Source organism: Amblyomma mixtum, chromosome 6, assembly GCF_055824585.1.
Source record: "Amblyomma mixtum isolate Tamu chromosome 6, ASM5582458v1, whole genome shotgun sequence".
NCBI classification, from domain to species: domain Eukaryota; kingdom Metazoa; phylum Arthropoda; class Arachnida; order Ixodida; family Ixodidae; genus Amblyomma; species Amblyomma mixtum.
Window position 1 is genome coordinate 93,747,341 of NC_143017.1, and position 18,766 is coordinate 93,766,106.

At 44.1% G+C, this 18,766-nt stretch overlaps 1 protein-coding gene across 2 annotated transcripts in view; it reads right to left on the reverse strand.

The window, feature by feature from the left end:
• Positions 1-18,446, reverse strand: part of LOC149339722 (cytochrome P450 3A31-like) — a 19,267-nt gene extending 821 nt beyond the window's left edge. The window contains exons 1-13 of one of the 2 annotated variants that reach the window (XM_089548398.1): positions 18,084-18,446; positions 16,487-16,583; positions 16,204-16,256; positions 15,752-15,810; positions 13,777-13,893; positions 11,064-11,152; positions 8,394-8,539; positions 7,680-7,789; positions 7,459-7,603; positions 4,543-4,703; positions 3,602-3,693; positions 1,547-1,690; positions 1,254-1,416 (exon numbers count right to left, since the gene is read on the reverse strand). In XM_089548398.1, the coding sequence (XP_089404524.1) occupies positions 1,254-1,416; positions 1,547-1,690; positions 3,602-3,693; positions 4,543-4,703; positions 7,459-7,603; positions 7,680-7,789; positions 8,394-8,539; positions 11,064-11,152; positions 13,777-13,893; positions 15,752-15,810; positions 16,204-16,256; positions 16,487-16,545 (1,338 nt within the window). In that variant the 5' untranslated portion in view covers positions 16,546-16,583; positions 18,084-18,446. Of the gene's footprint in view, positions 1-1,253; positions 1,417-1,546; positions 1,691-3,601; positions 3,694-4,542; positions 4,704-7,458; positions 7,604-7,679; positions 7,790-8,393; positions 8,540-11,063; positions 11,153-13,776; positions 13,894-15,751; positions 15,849-16,203; positions 16,257-16,486; positions 16,584-18,083 lie in introns of both variants that reach the window. The other variant, XM_089548397.1, reaches the window with a different exon arrangement.
• Between the last annotated feature and the right edge of the window lie 320 nt (positions 18,447-18,766).

The window sequence follows — 18,766 nt, forward strand, 5'->3', positions numbered from 1 at the left end:
TTATTCCGAGGAGACATAAGCGGTATCTGAATAAAAGGTGGGGTGAGAAAACGGAAAAACAGGTATCAGCCCCCGTCTGCCCTTCTCCACAGCTGAGCTTAGAGCGTGGGTGCATGGCTCCTTTGAAATATGTATCTATAACATGAGTTCTTCTGTAATATCACTTCCGCACAAAAAAAAAGATCCCGCTTGACTAGTATCTACGATCTAGGTGGGCGTTGCAAGTAGAACTCACAAGCTACGTTCCTCGTTCTGCCTCGCTGTAAATCTCGTGATCACCATGTTCGCGAATTTTATTTGTACATGTACAAGCTACGTTCCTCGTTCTGCCTCGCTATAAATCTCTTGATCACTATGTTCGCGCATTTCATTTGTACATGTATTGTACAGCTAAATGAGACAACATTGTGCAGAATTTCATCAAGTTGAGGATTGCCAGACTAAGAAACAAAGGTTGCTCCTGATTCGTCACGCGGGACTTTAAAGGAGTCAATTTTTCGAGCGCTGTCAACATTGATATGACGAATCAGAAATGAAATGGCCCATCTGACTACTCTGGCTTTCTGACTACCACTTTTGTTCCCTTAGCTGGGATCATTCAGCACCACCCGTTCCAGTGTTCCAAAAGAAACTGAAAGCATGGACAGCCCATAACTACTTCAGTAGTTAGGAGAGAAGCCTTGTGGAATAGAAACACCGTCACACCACACCGCATCCTATTAAAGGCTACTGCAAACAGGGCTTGTCGTCATCCCGCACCCCGGCGCGTTATGTATTTTTACTTATTCTTTTTTCGCAGCTTGAATGATGAAGGTTCAGCACTTTTACTACCATGTCCCATTATCCATAGTGATTCAAAATGTTGCGGTGCATCAGGACCGAACTTTTTATTTCGCTGCCGCGGAAGCCTCGACACGAGATAGCGCACCCGAACACATTGCTATTGGTAAGCACTTAATGTATGACCATTTCAGGAGATGCATTTTGCGAGTTTTTGTGCTGGTTCTCAGCTCAATCGAAATATACACCGCGGTGGACCATAAAGTTAATGGTTATATTGCAGGTATATATGGCATGATAGTACGGAACAGAAAATTGGCGGACATCTATAAGTCGCACTTTTTCGAAATTTGCGACTCTATGGGATCTTACTGCGCTTGTCATTACTGGGATACGTCCCTGTGATAGCTACTTTTTTCACCGGTAGCATCAACGAAAAAAGGTATCTACAAGACAGGTGCGCCAACACTCACTTTTGTCTTTTCAGTGCGGACCAATAGGACGTTACGAATTGTGTGCAGCACCGAGAGCTTCACTGTATGCAGTGCAAAACGCATGGCGATGCAGCTGCGTGGCCCAGCTCCGAACGGTAGGTACGTGTAAGGATCAATAGAGGCCATGTTCTGCTCACTGAACCTGCAGCAGATGTTGACAGACTTATTTGAAACAAGGCAATTGAATCAGTTAAGCGCAATTTCCTAATTAAACAGAGCTTGAAAGGACGGAAACTACAAATCTGCAGGAGACAGAACAGAGCTTCTCTAACCTTTCAGGGTTAAAGGTATGCGGGTCTGGAAAGTACTGCGGGTCATGGTGCAAGGCGTAGACAGGAACTGCTACAATGTCGTTCTTTTTTACTTTGATGCCTGTGTCGCCGAAGATGAAGTCTTGAGAGGGGGATCGCTCAAGTCTGGAAAGAAAGTGCAAAATTCCATGCATGACTTTGCGATTTGCTTTTGTTAGCTGATATTGCTAGCGTGTTTGCTGCATTCGCCATAATCGTGGTACCTCAGGTCGTGTTGTTGTCAGTTTCTATTGTTGTGTCTTGCTTCCTTCGCCTACGACCTAGTTTTAATGGCGGCTTGAAATGCTTTCGGGTGAATGACAGGAACAGGAAGGCTTTTAATGCGGCAAAGTACTGTGTACGCGAAAAAAAAATTCATTCTGTCAGTCTGTCTCAATTGTACGCGTTCAACTTAACCTGCCTTCTGAAAGTGCATTTTGTATATTTTATGAGTATAACCTGAAAAAATATACATAAACGACTGTCACATCGCAAACGTCGACACATAAACTCTGAATAGCAACATACTACTTTCTTCAAGACTATCGCAAGTGATTTCACAAAGCGATACCTTCACTACTTTGGTGTAGACGACCACTTTCTAACTCTTAATGCAACTGAAACGAATGTTAATGATCGATACTGAAGAATAAATATTGGTAGTGAATTAATGGCTCAAGGGCATCTGGGGTCAAAGAACACAATGGAAAAAGGTGTTTTCGTCTTCTCAAAATGGGATCAAAGACCTATTTCCCAATCCTTTCACCCTTAAGAGGCCGAGCACCAGACCAGGGGAACGCTTGTGCCCATTGTATCACCGGTGGATACCAGGCGGCACTGGGGATCGAACCCAGCACCTCCCGTGTGCGAGGCAGATGCTCAAGCGACTAGGCCACCGCGGCGGTCCAGAATAAATATTACTGACGATGTGCGAACGCATGGCAGTGACTGTAGTTACGTACATATTTATTGCAACTGCCTTCTTCTACAAAATTAAATTTTTCCTAACATCACAAATTCTGATGTATCTCATTTAATAGCATTCTCGGTTTTCTTCTTTTTTATTTTACGAATGCTCTGTCATCAACTGGCGTGGCATGAATAAAATGCGTGCAAAACTGCACACTAGATTTGTCGGATATCATAGCTCATGTGCTATTAGTTATTTGAAAATTTTGGGTCCCTTCAGAGCAAATTTTCTATGCCATTATTACTGCTATTTTCATTTTCCACAAGTTCCTAAATGAGGATCATTTATTAGAGCCTGCAAGAAAACCTTGGAAGAAAGTGACTTATTGTCGAAGTGTTAGGAAGGAGAGCAAGTCGGATATGCAACGTTCCAGCATATCACTATAGTGCAGTGCCACATTTATTCGTTTCAAGTGGTTAACGTCCATAAGCAATTCAGGCTATGCGGGACGCTGTATGGAAGGCTCCGGATAATTTCGACCACATAGGGTTCTTTAACGACAGTGAAGACGCACATCACGCGGGCATTTAGCATTTGGCCTCGATTGAAATGGGTCCGCCGCGGTCATATTGAACCAGCGTCTTTCGGGTCAGCAGTTCAGCCCCAACACCACTGTGCCACCGCGGCGTTTCGGTGGTGTACCAGAGGAGATTAACAGTCGATAGAAACGGGCAGCTGTCGCACAAGGGTATACATACAATGAAGCATAGCTGATGTTAAGCTTTACAGAATTGTCAAAATTGAAGTGCTGGCATTCCAGTTTTTCGTAACCTGCATTAATAACGCCCTCGTACTAATCTCCATTTGAACTCCCGGAAGAAGTGCGACTGGAGAAAATGCAATGTAAGACTAAGAATTAGGAATCGAAATGGGCCACTATAGTGGAGACCAATATGAGCTAATTGAATATTCCTTGCGCTGTTACCCTTTGTTAACAGCGCTTATCCCATTCTTGTGACACCCGCGGCTTCTCTGTTTCTCAGTTTTCGCTACATTGCCTAGAAATTGCTGTTTCTTAGTACATGTAGCACACACAATATTTCAATGCACATGGAAACCTACATTACCGAGAAATAGGCGGGTACATGCGCAGGGCCTCCGAGACAACGCAGTGCAGATACTTAAGCCTATTGACGTCATCAAAACCTGGGCGGTCCCCCTGAAATAACAAAATCAATGAGTTTTTAGAAACATTCAAAGGTGCGAGCAGCAGGAACGGTAAACGCAGGGAGTGGCCACTACAGACAGCTTGAGGTCACTGCTAAAGGCTTTCTCCCTGCACTAATCGCAACTGATATGATATCTGATACTTGAGGCTCATTCCATAGCCGCCTTATATTACGCAATTGAGACTATTAAAGGTGCACTGAAGCGGAATCTGAACTCTTTTTGCAGCAGGAACTCAATCTGCACGTTCCCAGCATTCTTAGAAACTTCGGTTTATTGCCCTGTGCGGCCGATTTCCCTAATTAAATCCGATTAACGTCCGGCTCCCGCCTGTTCTTTTTGATTCCTCGCATACGGTTGGAGAAGTCGACCAACGCATGGAGTGCTTTTCACGCAGTCGCGTGGCGACTTTGCTTTCGATTTTATTTTGTTTCTTTTAGGTTTCCGTGAATAAATATGTCTAGTCACAGAGTACATAGCTGCAAATTGGGCCCACGGAAATAAAAATGCGCGTGGACTCTCTGCTTTCGCCGATCACTGCGTATCACTCCGCCGATGGCAGAGCGGCAAGCGGCCACGGGACTGGTTGAAAAGTTGGTCTACTCCTCCCACCGTTTGCGGGGAATTCAAAAACAAAAAGGTTCGAGTCCGACGTTAATCCAATTTAAATTAGAAAAATCGGCAGCACAGGGCAACAATTCGAAGTTTTCAAGAACGCTCGGAACATGTAAATGGAGTTGCATTGGTAAAAATATGAGTTCAGATTCCTCATCAGTGCACCTTTAATACAAACAGGCAAATAGCAGTGTGTATACCGCCGGCCAGGGCTCATGGTACGTACGTGAGCCGCGAAAAACTCGTCCACTTCCTTTCTGAGCTTGTCCTGCACGTCGGGATGAATGGCGAGCAAATATAGCGTGTGCGCTATCACACTCGCACCTTTCTCTTGGCCAGCGAGGAAGAAGAGTATGCATTGCGCCATGGCCTCCTCTTCAGTCAACTCTGCGAGAGAAACCGTAATTTAGAAGTTCTGAAGTAATCTGCGCTGTAACATATCTCACAACACCGCAATGTTTCCTGGACAGAGGCCTTAGAAGCACTGACCTCTTCTAGAGAGCTCCTGAAGGGAGAAAATCTGGCGGATAGTTTCTTGGATACATCCCATGACGTTATTGTTGCCTTCCTTGTCTGATTTCGCACAGAGGTATCAATATTCTTATGCTTGCGTTCGTCAGCATCCCGTGCATGCAATTCACATCTAGCAGAAAACACTTCGCTTGTTATATGGAGAAGCCACAGTGTGACCTTAAAAATGTCGCTTCTTTGTTTCAGATAACCTTGGATCAACTTCTCTGTCAAATCTGGCAGTATGAAACAGTAAGTGTCTTCAGAACGATGTGAGTATGTAGTGAGGAAAGGGACGGATAAAGAAAGACGAAAAACGCACCGCAGTTTTTAACTTGATGTCTACTTCTTTTCCTTTCTGCAGAGTTTGCGTGACTGTTTATTTTCTTTTGTGTTTTCTTGGAGCTTAAAAGGGCCTCCATTGCTTCTTCTCACAACTTGCAAAGCCAGTGCGGCTGACAAGTTTTAACGGCTTAAAAAACAGCACAATAAAGCGTATATTTCCATTATTCTCCGGCGCTTTACCTTGCTTTCGAAATTAAAACTTAAAGAAAGAAGTATTCACCACCACATGTTGCTGGTTGACAGCATAGGAGAGTTTGAAGCACTGATAGATAGCAAAAAAAGCGCCGTCAGTTCCTTTTAATTAGGCTTGCAGAGGCAGTATAACGAGCACAATAATTAATTGTTTAAAGCCGGAGTGGCTTCCAAGCGCTGTACAGAATTTCCTACCTGTTCATAAATCAAAATGAAGATCTAAACAAAATCGTTACCCGTCGTACACAGAGTGCCGGAATGACGACGGTGCAAAAGAAGAGAATGTAGCGCTTTTATTTAGCTTTGCAGAGGAATTATAGCACAGCTAAATAACCATAATCTATGCCTTTGCCAAGCACGAAAAATGAAGTGCACTTACGGGAACTACGCTATAGCCCCCCGGGTGCATTTTACGCTACGCGGTGCTAAACGGGAAAGCGGAGTGCGCTCGTAGATACGAAAATGGCGGCTGGCTAGATTTTTTTTTTTTTTTTGTGAAATGGTGCTGCAAGCGTAGCCTTCAGAATTGCACTCATTTAGAGCAGTAGAGTACATAAAATGAACATAATTTAATATTGGGCCACGACCGCATTAAATTTTTCTACACGAATAGTGTCCCAAGTAAAGACATGTTCCTATCCATGCACATCCGGAATCCAGGCAACAAACAGCCTTGCGGACTAGAGCGCGTTTTAGTGGTGCGTTGTTTTGTTGGTCGCGATCATAAAGCCACTGCATCAATAAAAAATATATGTAACAGGTAAAACCAAATCAGGTTCTATGCGCATTCATCTATATATTCCATTTTATGCTCAAAACATCACTGCAGTCGAGGATGCGTGCTCAGCCCTCAAAGGGAGTTCGGTTAATGCACACCGACCTGAGTCAGCAATTCGGCGAGTGCATTTACGCTACACCGTTTAGCTCTGCTAGAGTGCACTTGTAGCAGGTGACACTCTCCGTAAGTTCCCTTTATTTTGCGCGCTTGGCAGGAGTATTAAAATCGATGTTGTCTCGAAGTGATGTACTTATATACCTTCTTTGCAAAAAGTAATCACCTGGTTTGCTCCTCAGCCGTATTATGTAGTTATTACCCCCCCCCCCCCTTCCTGAAGACCAAAAGGTCTGAGAAGGTGAAGGCAAGGGTTCTGCTTACCTTAGGCAGATTTAGAGCTTAAGGGGTGCCATAGATACTCCACTACCCGACTCAAAAGTTAATATCAATGCCAAGTTACTTTTGCCAAAGATGGTGCGCCACCAATCCGCAAAAAGAAATGAGAAGCGTGTGTGCAGAGATTTAGACAGAATACAGTAAAAACGAATAGGTAGATAACAAGATAGTGCCGTAAGCAAGCATTGAAGGAAAAAGTAAGAGCCAGTTCTGACGTTTCTTTGGTTCAATCATGCTTTAGACAACGTCCACCTGAATGCCACAATTATCAGCGCAGGAGCAGCACGAGGTATCAGTGCATGCAGGGCACATTGCCGCGGGACGATGCCTTCAAAATACCGCTGAAATGTACGGTTGCTCCCTTATATTTAGTTATAAAAGAAGCAAATTTTTTGTCTACCAATGGTCATAAAGATTTCACTTAACTGGTATCCGTTTACGTGGTGACAATTCTACTTTCTATGTCGGAAAAATTAAAACGAAAGAACGCAGTTTTCATCCCTTTCTTAGCTTTAATGGCTGTTGAATTCATCGCATGCAAAAACCCTTGTATTACTGCTATCTTTGCGAGTTCATGGAATGCGATGACAGCGTATATGAAAGTCTACGTTACAGATGGATCCTAATTAGCTTTGGTCTGCAGACATCTCCGAACTCCTACCACATTCAACACGATAGTTTAGGCGCAGTAGGAAATGCATCGTCCACAATTAAAGTACAGAGCGTAAGTGACTGATACGATTATAGAGAAATAAGATGTTGACATGCCAAATACACTTCATCCATGGCCGAATCCGCAGCAGCCCATGGGGCCATGAACTCGGCCGCACAAGTTGCATTCAGCCTTGTTCTAATTTTTCAACGCTATATAAACAATCTGAATTGATAGGCAATGAAAATATTAAACAATGATTCATATCTTACTTGTTTTTGTTCCTGAAAAGGTATCTCCTGGAGTGCCCAAGTTGGGGTTGAAGAGTCGATTTTCTTTTTCAGGACTGCTTTCCGGCGAAACTCCGCCTGTTTCTTCTTGGGAATTCATAATCAGTCGAAAGAAGTTTTCATCTTGCTGTGGGTTAGAAAGAAAAATAATATAAGAAACCGGCAGAAGGTGGTTCTTGAGAAAACAGGTGAAGCTTTCTTACTTCGTTTTCCTTGTTCTTTATTATGCTCCGCAAAAGGTTTTTGAAGAACTGGAGCACGCCAGGCATGAATGGTGAAAGGCCTATTCTCTTCGCGAAGGTGGGAAAGATAACTGGAAATCAAACACAAACATTCCTCACAGGTAGAACGTGTGATTTACGGTTCGCCTAGCAGAGAAGACACTGTAGCCCATACTAAGACAATACCGACATTACTTAATGCTGTACTAAATCTCGACTTCTCTCAGCCTAATCACCTCAGACATCCTACAAAGTTCACGACGCAAAATTCTATGCCTCGCGCTTAACCGAACGCAACACACATTTGATCGGTTTCATGTTGCTGTAAATTCAGGCAAAGGGATTTCTCATCTTTTCTCACAATAACGCAAGCCCATAGTCTTGGAAGATAGCGAATTTTCTTTTCCATATTACAGTCTATCTCGCCTACCCCCAGAGCGCGCTGCCTCTCAACGGACTTGCGTTTGCATCTTCGCAAATAAAGTCAAACTTCCTCTCTTCAGCTCAATACAGTCAAACGGTAACCATGCTGTCCTGCAAAACTGACTGCAGGATGTAAGCTCTGCTATATACAAATACGAACGGGCTTGTAGATCAAGGAAAACAGCTAAACGGTAGAAACAAGGACGATGCTTTAAGCATTGCACACGAAGTGCGATGAAAGACGAAGACGGAGATGCTGAATCCGCCACTCACGAATTAGCAACAGACGAGGCGTGACGCCTTTGGAAAGCAGCTTCCTCGACATCGTAAAGAACTCATTTTCTTTGTCTGAGTGAGAGTCCAGCCTTGTAGCGAAGGCGCATCTTGCGGTCACGTCCAGCATGTAGTCCCAGAAAAACCTTCAATGTACAAGATGGAAGTGATCGAGCAAAAGTTTCACAACGTAATAGGTCATATTAAAAGCAAACGCAGATAATTATTGGTTTCCCTACAACTGACAGGCCCTCCTTCTTTTCGTCTGCAGCACGGGTTTCTTTTTTACTGGTGGTTTTGAGATCGGTGCGCTTAATGTGCTTGTATACATTTGTCTTTCCCTTCCGTTCACATCATCATCATCAGCAGCATGACTACGCCTTCTAAGGGCGAAGGCCTCTCCCATGCATGTCCAATTAACCCTGTCCTTTGCCAGCTGCGGCCATCGTATCCCCTCAAACCTCTTAATCTCATCGGCCCACCTAATTTTCTGCTGCCCCCTGCTACGCTTCCCTTCTCTTCAAATCCACTCGATTACCCTTAAGGACCAGCGGTTATCTTGCCTTCGCATTACATGCCCTGCCCACGCCCACTTCTTCCTCTTGATTTCGACTGGGATGTCATTAAGCCGTGTTTGTTCCCTGACTCACTCTGGCGCTTTCCTCTCTCCCAACGTTACACTTATACTTTCTCTTTCCATAGCTCCCTGCGCTGTCCTTAACTTAAGCTGAACGCTTTTCGTTGGCCTCCACGTTTGTGTCCCATGGGAGAGCACCGCTAAGATACAGCTGTTCCATACTGTTCACTGCCCATCGTAAACCTGTTTCCACCCATTCTCTCTCTCCCTTGTGCCGAGTAGCGGGCCAATTCATCGTCTTTGAATGCAACCAATCTGCCTTTCTCTCTGACAGACCTAGCTCCCTCTACAACTGAGAGTGTTGTGTAGTACATATCGCACCCAAGTGTCTCCACTGTGGACATCTGTTTGAGATTCCCGGTTCTAAAATAACTGTGTCTGTCTTACCTATTGTTACCGACTCTCTTTATTCAATGGATGTTGAACAAGATGTGTAAGGCTGCTACTGTTTTTAGCCCTATTTTGTCCCGCACGCTACTTACGCTATCAGTGCTGTGGAGCAGACGAGGCCATGCGCGTCGCAGCCTTTTATATTCCTCGCTATTTAAACTTTCCACTGGCCCTCATTGTTGGAGAAGAAAGACATTACAAGCACGTAACGGTAATCGCCAAGTTCGGTGAATAGCTCATGTCATTTATGGCTTGTTTATTAACACGACATTCTGTAGTGTTTTGAGCTGCACAGGAAGGATGAGAAAGTGCCTGTCGCATAACTCACCTCCTGGTCCTAGATGCATCCGTGATTGCTGACTCCGTTGTACACCCTGAACCTGCCTCTACTAATAACAATACTCATCTCCACGCAGACCTCCCTTTCAGCCTTGATCTTCCTGTGCGACTTGGGCCCTCCACAGGTTCAAAGTGTGAAGAGTGCCACTCCTTCGCCACTATGGAATGCCTTTTTAGGAACAGCGCTCTGCCCGCTGCGACTAATCCACTGTTGTCAAAACACCGCTTGCCTTTAGAACAGTTTAATTTAAATATTGTTCTAATTATTTCAGTCATTGTTGCCAGTTATTCGCCTCTGTGAAGATCGCGAGAGTCCGAGATATTTACTTTTCTAACATTTGTGTCTTGGTGACTTTGATTATAAAGAATAAAATGTCATTTTTGTTTTCCACATCACCTGCCCACTGCAGAAACCTGGGCAGCCATTGCATTTAACAAAAAAATTAAATAAAAAGCCTATCAATTGTTGGACATAATGATCTACCACACATTGGCTGGACATGATAAATCGGTCGTTTTTCCCAGTCGCTGCTGGAGTGTCTCCTCGTACGAACACTATGTTGTCGTTAATTGTACTCTGTAACTGTTATTTGTTTCTTTGCACACTTCTTCACATTTTGTAGTTTTATAGCTACCGAACGGCTCTATAGAATAAATTTTCTTCACTACCTTTCTAAATTTCCACACAGCCCACATGTTTTTTGGTTATTGTGGCGGAAAACACCATTCTCACGCGTGAGCAACGCATTTAGACTGCCCCCCCCCCCCCCCCCCCCCTCGGTTTGAAGTTATTTGAAAATAAAGGAAAGCAACCCAAAAAAGTACTTTTCAAATAAAAGCGTCGAGTCCCTGGGTTTTGATTGCCGCATAGACACTCAACTTGTACAAGTTCTCAAAAATTACGCGTTGGGCTTGTAATACTTTAATGCGCTATTTGGCGGATGATAAGGTATACAGTTTTACCTTGCTAGACGCTCCTCTCAACGCCTCATAATCAAAATCTCTTGGTTGTTTTGCCCTTCATCAGAGGAACAGCTCACAGAGGCAGCCTCTGTCGTTCAGTACACAACTAACGTTGTACTGGGAATACGGGCGAGGCTGTTTACTTTCAGTGTAATGTCCTTATTGTGCCACACCATGATCAATATCCTACACATGCCTGCCTGCATATAAGCCTGAATATGTCGTCCATGCATAACGAAGTTTCACCCTTCTATTCTTCGGACGTGGCAGCCTTAGTCAAAAAATAGAGCATTGCGTTCATGACGCCTCTATCAAAGAATAAAGAAAAACAGATTTCTTACTGCTTCACATCAATGTCTTCTTGCCTGGATGCAGCCTTTTTTAAGTGTTCCGTTGTGACGAAGGCACAATCTTCGATCAGCGAACTCATCTGCGTAAAATCGAGCAACTGTCATTGCTATTTTACGATCAATAGCTTCAGCGTCAATAAGAATTTGTTCGACAGTAGCCAAGAGCGTGTTAAATGATCATTACTGACCATATCAAATAAATATGTGATTATTACCACGAATTATGCCAGGTGGTTTTAAGACGACTACGTGTGTTCGTGTTATGAACTACCCACATCGAAAATGGAGAAGCACGACTACACTGGACACAGGATTGCTTGCACAGCATATCAGAGTGTAGTGCGCAGCGCGCATAGTAAGTTCCGGTTTTATTTCTGTCAGTTAACCTTTCCTAGGGGCACTTTTAAGGTGTCATTACAAAATGCCACCACGTATCATAGTTAGCGGGAGAGCCGCGCCTTGTAAATACCTACTGGGAAACAGTGACTAATAGTTCATTCTTCTCAATTTTTTTTCCATGAAGCAGACTTTTGGTACTTACCAGACTAATAATGTTTGCAACTACCAGCGAACAAATTTTTATTTTTGCAGTCGCCCTTTGAAAGCGAATGGATTTTTAGGTCAGTAGTCGTGCCGTACCAATGACATGAACAATACACTCGATAGCACGTGGCTAAACAGCCAGGACAGGTTACTCACATAATAATTGCTTCACGTTGACGAACGTTTACAACATAGGGTGAACTACGAGTATTTTAAGGCGAAAGCCTTTAATGCCTCATCGTTGTCGACAGAAGGTTGTCAGCAGAGGTGTCACGCTTTTTCTAGTTAGACCAGAAAAAATAATCTTTGTGCACGATGGGAGTCGAACCGCAGCTGAGCGCGCTAATGGCTACGCTACTTCCTGGCAACGCATATGCAGTTCTCCTTGTCTAGGACGCTGGAGAGTGTTTGCAGAAAGGCGTCGAATCAGACGGATGCCTCCCAAACGCCCTCCAGTGTCTCCAGCATGTAAGATTCACAAACAATTGTGTGCTTAACTAACATCTTAACCACACATCAGTGACAAAAGGAGCAACACCGCGCTAAAGCCTTTCGCCTCACCGCACTTTAGGTCAACAATGTTCCCCCCGGGATTTTTCGTCGCAAGTTTTCCGAATTTTATAGTCACCAACAGCAGGTTTCGTGTTACATTGTTTACAAAGACGCGCTAAAACAGACCGCAGCAAGCTAGCTGTCTGACTAGGGTGTTATGACGCCACACTTCGCCATGCGTTTGAAAAGGAGGCAAGGCGAGCGCTCATAAAATTTCGCAAATAAAAACAACAAATGATAAAAGTGACGACTACCTCTCGGTACAACCCTTATAGAAATGGTCTAGAGACTGTCTATGAACTTCTACTCTATGGCCTTTCTATATATATTTCCTTTTGTCTATTCATAGCCTATAAACTTCCCATAGACAAAAGTCTACTAAAAGTGTATCGTATAATTCTAGAGATTGTCTGTAGAGTGTCTATAGAAGTTGTATTGCCTATAGACTAGACTATAGGATCTGTCTATAGAAAGTCTATAGAATTCATAAACAAAAGTCTATGGACAGTCTGTTGAGTGTCGAAAGAAATTTTTATAAACGAACGCCGTACTGAGAATTGCTTTTCAAAGTTTCATCCCGCGTTTGAAATTTTGCTTCGGTATTTCTTGAACCCTCCATGTGGAGCAAGTGCAGAGAAAGCAAACATAGGTTTGTGTAGCGCTGTAAAACTTGAAAATAAAATAGCCATTGAGTTACGGGTATCGTCGTACGTGCCGCCACATGCCAGAAGTTTCAGCGTGGCAACACGGGGCAGCACAGGGGGGAAACAGACAAGAGGAAGAACCATGGTGTGTTTCGTTTCCGCCCTGTTCTACCCCCTGTTGCCATGTGGACGCCTTTGTCATGAGCCATCAGTTTATCTTATCACGAAACGTGCTTCTTGGCAATCGTGCCTTAGAGCGCGCTATGCAACAAGAGGAATTTATATATCTGGTCGCAAAATTCACTGCAGATTTTTTGATGCGGAACACGTTTTTTTTTTCCTTCTTTGAGGAGTTCATCAAATGCAAATGTTAGCAATTTCCTCCATTCGTTTAACCCTTGCTTTCCTTCATAGTGCCAGCATGGCACGAATATATTTACTGAAACTAAACAATACCAAGTTTCCTGCGCGAGAAGAGCTAGATCCGTTCTCACGAGAAGAGCATCGAAAATCAAAATAGTAAAGGCGCAGAATTCTACCGTGTAATTCCCAGAGCATCGGGAACATCCTATGCTCCATTCAGGTCGAGCCGCTTCCAGCACTCTACTAATGCCGGAAGAAAACAGCGAGGCTCTAAAGACAAAACAAAACATCACTCTTGTAAGAGGTGAGTTAACGTCTCTTCAGACGTAATGGAAAGGCTAGTCACTGCTTCCGACTATAACAAATTGAGCTACAGTTAATACCTCATGCCTTCTTACATTTAGGCTGTGGGCTACGATTAAATCCTACTCCTTGGGTCTCAATAGTGCACTTCCCTCCTTTCACCTCTACCGAAACGCGGCCACTGCGCTGAGGATTAAGCCTGTGGTGGCGACTTCGCAGGGTTTGCTAGGCTGATAGGATCAGAGTACTATTTTTGCCCGTTGTTTCAACGATAAAAGTCTCTGGAATATCCCGGTCACCTTTCTTAGTTTTCCAGTGGAGAACGCCGGGTTCGCAGCAGGCCGAACCTTTTGCCATATCTCCATAGGAGCCATGCTCATCATGTTGTCCAGGAGAGGCTCATTGAAGCTGAATGTCTGCCGAAAGGAAAAAAACTGGTATGAGAGCGCCCTGGCTAAGATGGTAGTCACTGCTCGCCGTAAGCCTTCGGCCACAAGGCCTAAATTCCTTCTGCTGCAAGACTTAATCTTGTCTGAAGTAGAAGATAAAGATGCATTAAAAACGGATGCTGTCCTAACTAGATTATGCGCAGCCTCTCGTCACTTCACTTCAGCAGGCTTGCCGATGTGTCGAAAACGGTATTTTGTGCTACGGCTGGATACGCCCTTCGTTCACTTTGACGGAACTCCGCCACAACAGCCACTTTGAGAAAGGTCAGCGTTCTACGTCTACAAAGATGGAATTGCTGACAAACCAGTTTACGCACAGTGCTGTATGTGAAGGGTACGAGCTGTAGAAAAAGAGACGTGGTCGAACATTTTATTTATTTATTTATTTATTTATTTATTTATTTATTTATTTATTTATTTATTTATTTATTTATTTATTTATTTATTTATTTATTTAATACTGCAGAGTCGCTCGACTCCAAGCAGGCATGAGCACGGGCATGAGCACAAATACAAATGAAAAAACAAGATATGCACGAACTTCATACAAGAGCAAACGATGATGCGAAAAATGAAACCAAAAAGACAAGGGTTTCACATAGAAAAGGCTCTCAAATTATCAACAAACGTTTCTACATTTGGGCATGAAAGAAGAGTGGACTTTGGCCATAAGTCGTCGGACCGCATGGTTAGCTTTTCACCCATAAAATGGACACCACTCAAACTCTACACCTCTGTAGGGTGAGGTGAGCCCTCCTCCCCATCTTTCAAGACCTTTCGTCATTTAGTGGCGTGGTTTGCGCTCCCCTCACTGCTTAAAACAAACTATGTGTCCAGGAGACTTTTCATCAAGGCTGAATTTCAATGCCTAGTGGGGTGAAACCCGACGGGTAAGCATGCGGCAAAAGAGAAGTTGCTGAGACACTGCCGCTGAGGTTTACAGGGCACACAACACTTTTTTTTAGCATCAGCCAAGCGGTCCAGGAATGAGAGTCACTCAGCGCGTGACTTACACTGCTGGCATTTCCACTTGTGATACTTGAGGTACGATTAGGTGGTCTAGGAAGATGTTAAGATGGGGCAGGCTGTCATGCAGGAGGTACGGTCTCCTTGGACACGTTGGCATTTACAGGTGTCACTGCAATGTCTAAGTGGCTTCCCAAATTATCGGTTAGGACACAGACAGGGTGGGTTTACTGCGCACGCACTAGAAATGTCTTTTATAGCCGCTTACATCTTCGCGGATCACTGGACGAAGATAAATCTGTGTAATGTTTGGGACCCGCGCTAGGGATGCTGGAGGTTTCGTTGGAGGACGCTGGGATAGTACAACAAGTGTCACCGGATAGGGTTGGAAATCGGTATACTCCAGCCTTGCGTGCCTTAACGCCCATTATAAAACCACAACAGTTAGTGTAAAGAAAAGTGTAAAGTCAGCATGAACGTTCTACAAATCAAGGAACGAATACGAAAGCGCCAAAAAAAAAAAGTCCTTCGTACAACACAACAACAACTACGGAAGAAGGGCTAACCATGCCGCTAAAAAAATTGAAAATTTGAAATCAACGGTGCAAGAACAACTGCAGGTGCGCACTTCTTACAATCGCAAAGGCGCCGAAAATATAGCTCGAAGCCCTTTTGGCACATATCGGTCGATGTAAATTGCTTTCCAGCAAGCCATATTTAATATTCAAGAACCCATAAATCATTACATCTTATATGCTGATTTAATTTCTGCCTTTGAGAAAAATACTAATTTTGATAGTGCAATAGAGGTAGTACATTCTATATAGTAATAATAGCTATCCCATGAGGTTACACTCACCCTTCGGTTCGGCAGAGACTTGAAATTCTTGACTAAGACATCCTTCACCAGTTTGGGGTCTGCGACAAACAGTATAGCCTTGCCCATCTCGAAAACACTGTCGGTAAAAGGAACGCATTGTCGGCAACAGGAATTAATTTTGCATGAGAGATGTTTTCCTGTGGCGATATCGCCGTGGTCCATCACTGATCTCCGGGTAATATAAGTTTATATGATATCACTGAAGTGCTTATATCCAGTAATTTCCCTTCCGATTCCAAGTATATCGCTTGAGAGGACGTTAAAGCAATCATAAAATCCTGCCTCAGGTCATTAAGTGCTGGACAAAAAAAAATCCAGAAGGTTCAGACTTATTCGTCACTGCTGCAGCGCAGCTCATGCGCAAGCTATCATACGTTAAAAATCCTCCTCCAGTGAAAGTAAAAGCGTTGTGTGATCTAAAACCAACTCACCCGAAAAGCTTCCCATATTTCTTATACCTTGATGCATCCATCTCGTGCAACGGCTGGAAGTAGAACAATTACACACATAACTGAACTAGTAAGATCAACAGTGTCTTCTCCTTTTTCTTCGAAAACCTAAAGTTTAATCTACGCAAAGTTCCAACAATGAGGGAGGTTCTGCGCACGGTAATTTTTTCACTATTTAGGACTTTTTTTATCGACTTCTTGAAAGATTTACTGCCCGCGTTGCGTGACAAGATAAGGACACCAGTCCGTGATTCGATTAACTTACCGTGAAAAAGAGCTTGACTGTGGATCCAAAGAAAACACTGAATGGCTCTGACGGTACATTCTGGCTCTTCCAGTAGTTCCGCTTCCGTGATGCGTACCTTGAAGAAAAAGAAAGGTAGGAATGGGAGGCAACCAAAACAGCTTAGAGATGCATGATCATTCTCTTTCTCAGTTTTTTTATCTGCACGGTCAGGATGAGCGAATTTCTTCGATGCACAAACTTCGTCTTCGGACTCCTTTCGGACATGTCAGCGCCATTGTATTCAGAAACTATGAATAGAGTGGTCCTACCAGATTTCAGCGGGTTCACTGGGTTTAAAAGGCTTGGCTAATCAAACACTCTCGAATAAGGCTCGATAGCAGGTTCTCGTTATTTTTTTCTTTGGCAGAGAGCGCAAGCAGGATCGGAAGCTAGGAAGGACACCAACGACACACTGGCCGGGGTGATTCCTCCCGTAGTGCTCGCTGTTCATCACAACTACCAAAGGCGTTAATTACAGCTGCATCTGCACAATTCGCAAAAGAGGCTTATGGAAACGACGCAAACAAGAAATTTCCCTGTATCTTCTTAAGGAATGTCTAGAATTAATGGTATTTGTTTTCTTCCGGGTTCATTCCACGCACCAAAATCATCTTGGTTTGTTTGTATTTGCTAGAGTTTACTCTCTGGCCCATTAGCATTAAGGCTACAATGCTTCCGGTTATAGTTCGACCGTAGGTGGCATTAATGGTCGGCTTGTGTGCCCCTCTTCCGTTTATTAAAGCAAAAACTTTTGTGAAGCATTACGAAGTTATTGCAGGATGTGTGGGAACTCTGAACTCGCAATTAGTGCACATTTCTTTAAGTATTCAAATATTAGTACGCAGGGTCGCCCAGTAGGAGTCACATGGTCGTCGCAGCGCTCAAAATTTACCATGACACACTACAAATTAGCCAAGCGCATGCGCAGATGTAGTTAACTGCATCAAAGCAGTCAACGCGAGAGTATAGCTCGTACGCCTAAAAGCTGTCAGGAGCCCTGTCGCAACTCTAGGGCCATGAAAAGTTTTGTCGTCCGGATGTTAGGACCGCTTTTTCTCTAGTATTGCGAAGTTGCCTTTTGTCGCGGAAGAACTGCCCCTATGGCTATGGCATAAGGTTACACAGCATTGCAGAAAATCCCAATATTAATACAAGAAGTTCTGCTGTCAGGCCTCAAAATACTGCAAGAAACTTTGCGACAACAACGTGGACCTATATCCATTCATGGCCAAGTTACAGCAAATCCGACAAATTCTGTCAGCATTATACTTGCACATTAAAGAAAAAAGAAAAACAAATATGGCAGTCTGAGGTATGTAATCACGCGATTGCCTAAATGAAACGATTCTGGGTCGCCCATACCTTTTCACCCATCCTTTCAGTGTAATCATTTCAGCACGAAGCTCTTTCTTTAGTTTATAATCACGGTAGCGGCGTTTACTGTAGTCAGGTTTCGTTATATCTACTTGGCTATACCTCTAGGGACACGTTCTTTGCCTGCGGTTTCATTCTCGCACGTATGCGGATCAAAACCAGAGCTTTAAAGGAAGCGTGGCGATTAACGAAGAATACTCACAAATAAAAGAGGATACATGCCGTCGCCGCTGTGACAATCCATTCCGGCCACCCGAGATGCACGACCATTACGGGTACGATAAAGGCTGCCGCTTCGTGCCGCAATGATGGGCAGAGACCTTGAACACCGCAGCGCTTGGCCTTCTCAACAGACCAAGCACGTCACCGCAGAGATGAGAGAAACTTCTCTATCGAGTTCAAAACAGCGAGTCGTCACAGTCGACCAGCAAGCGCTCGACGCACGAGCGCTAGCACCCCGCTGTGTAGTCAATGAAATCGAGCACGTCGGATCAGCTGGAGACCGAGCATACGTATTTGTTTACAAGCGAACCCGCTCTGGCGTGGCGTGCAGACGGAAAGCGCGGGCGCGGCTTGAGAGGGGGCGCGTCGGAAGTCTCGTCCTCAGCTACCAAGTGGGTCGACACGGATGCGTCTACTGCGAACTACTGGAGAGAACGTACGTTTCTGAGCACTTTGGCGTTGTTCGCCGCAAATCTTCAGTTCCCAAGAAATATTAATTATGAGGGTGACACCGGGTCTCAGTGGACAACAAAAAGATAGGTGTGAAAGAGGAGAGGTTATGGCTGGTTCATATATTAATGAAATCGAACACTCGCACAAGACACGAAGAAGTTGCACAGAACGAAGACCTTTGTTCCATCCGCCGTCTTCGTGCGTTCATTT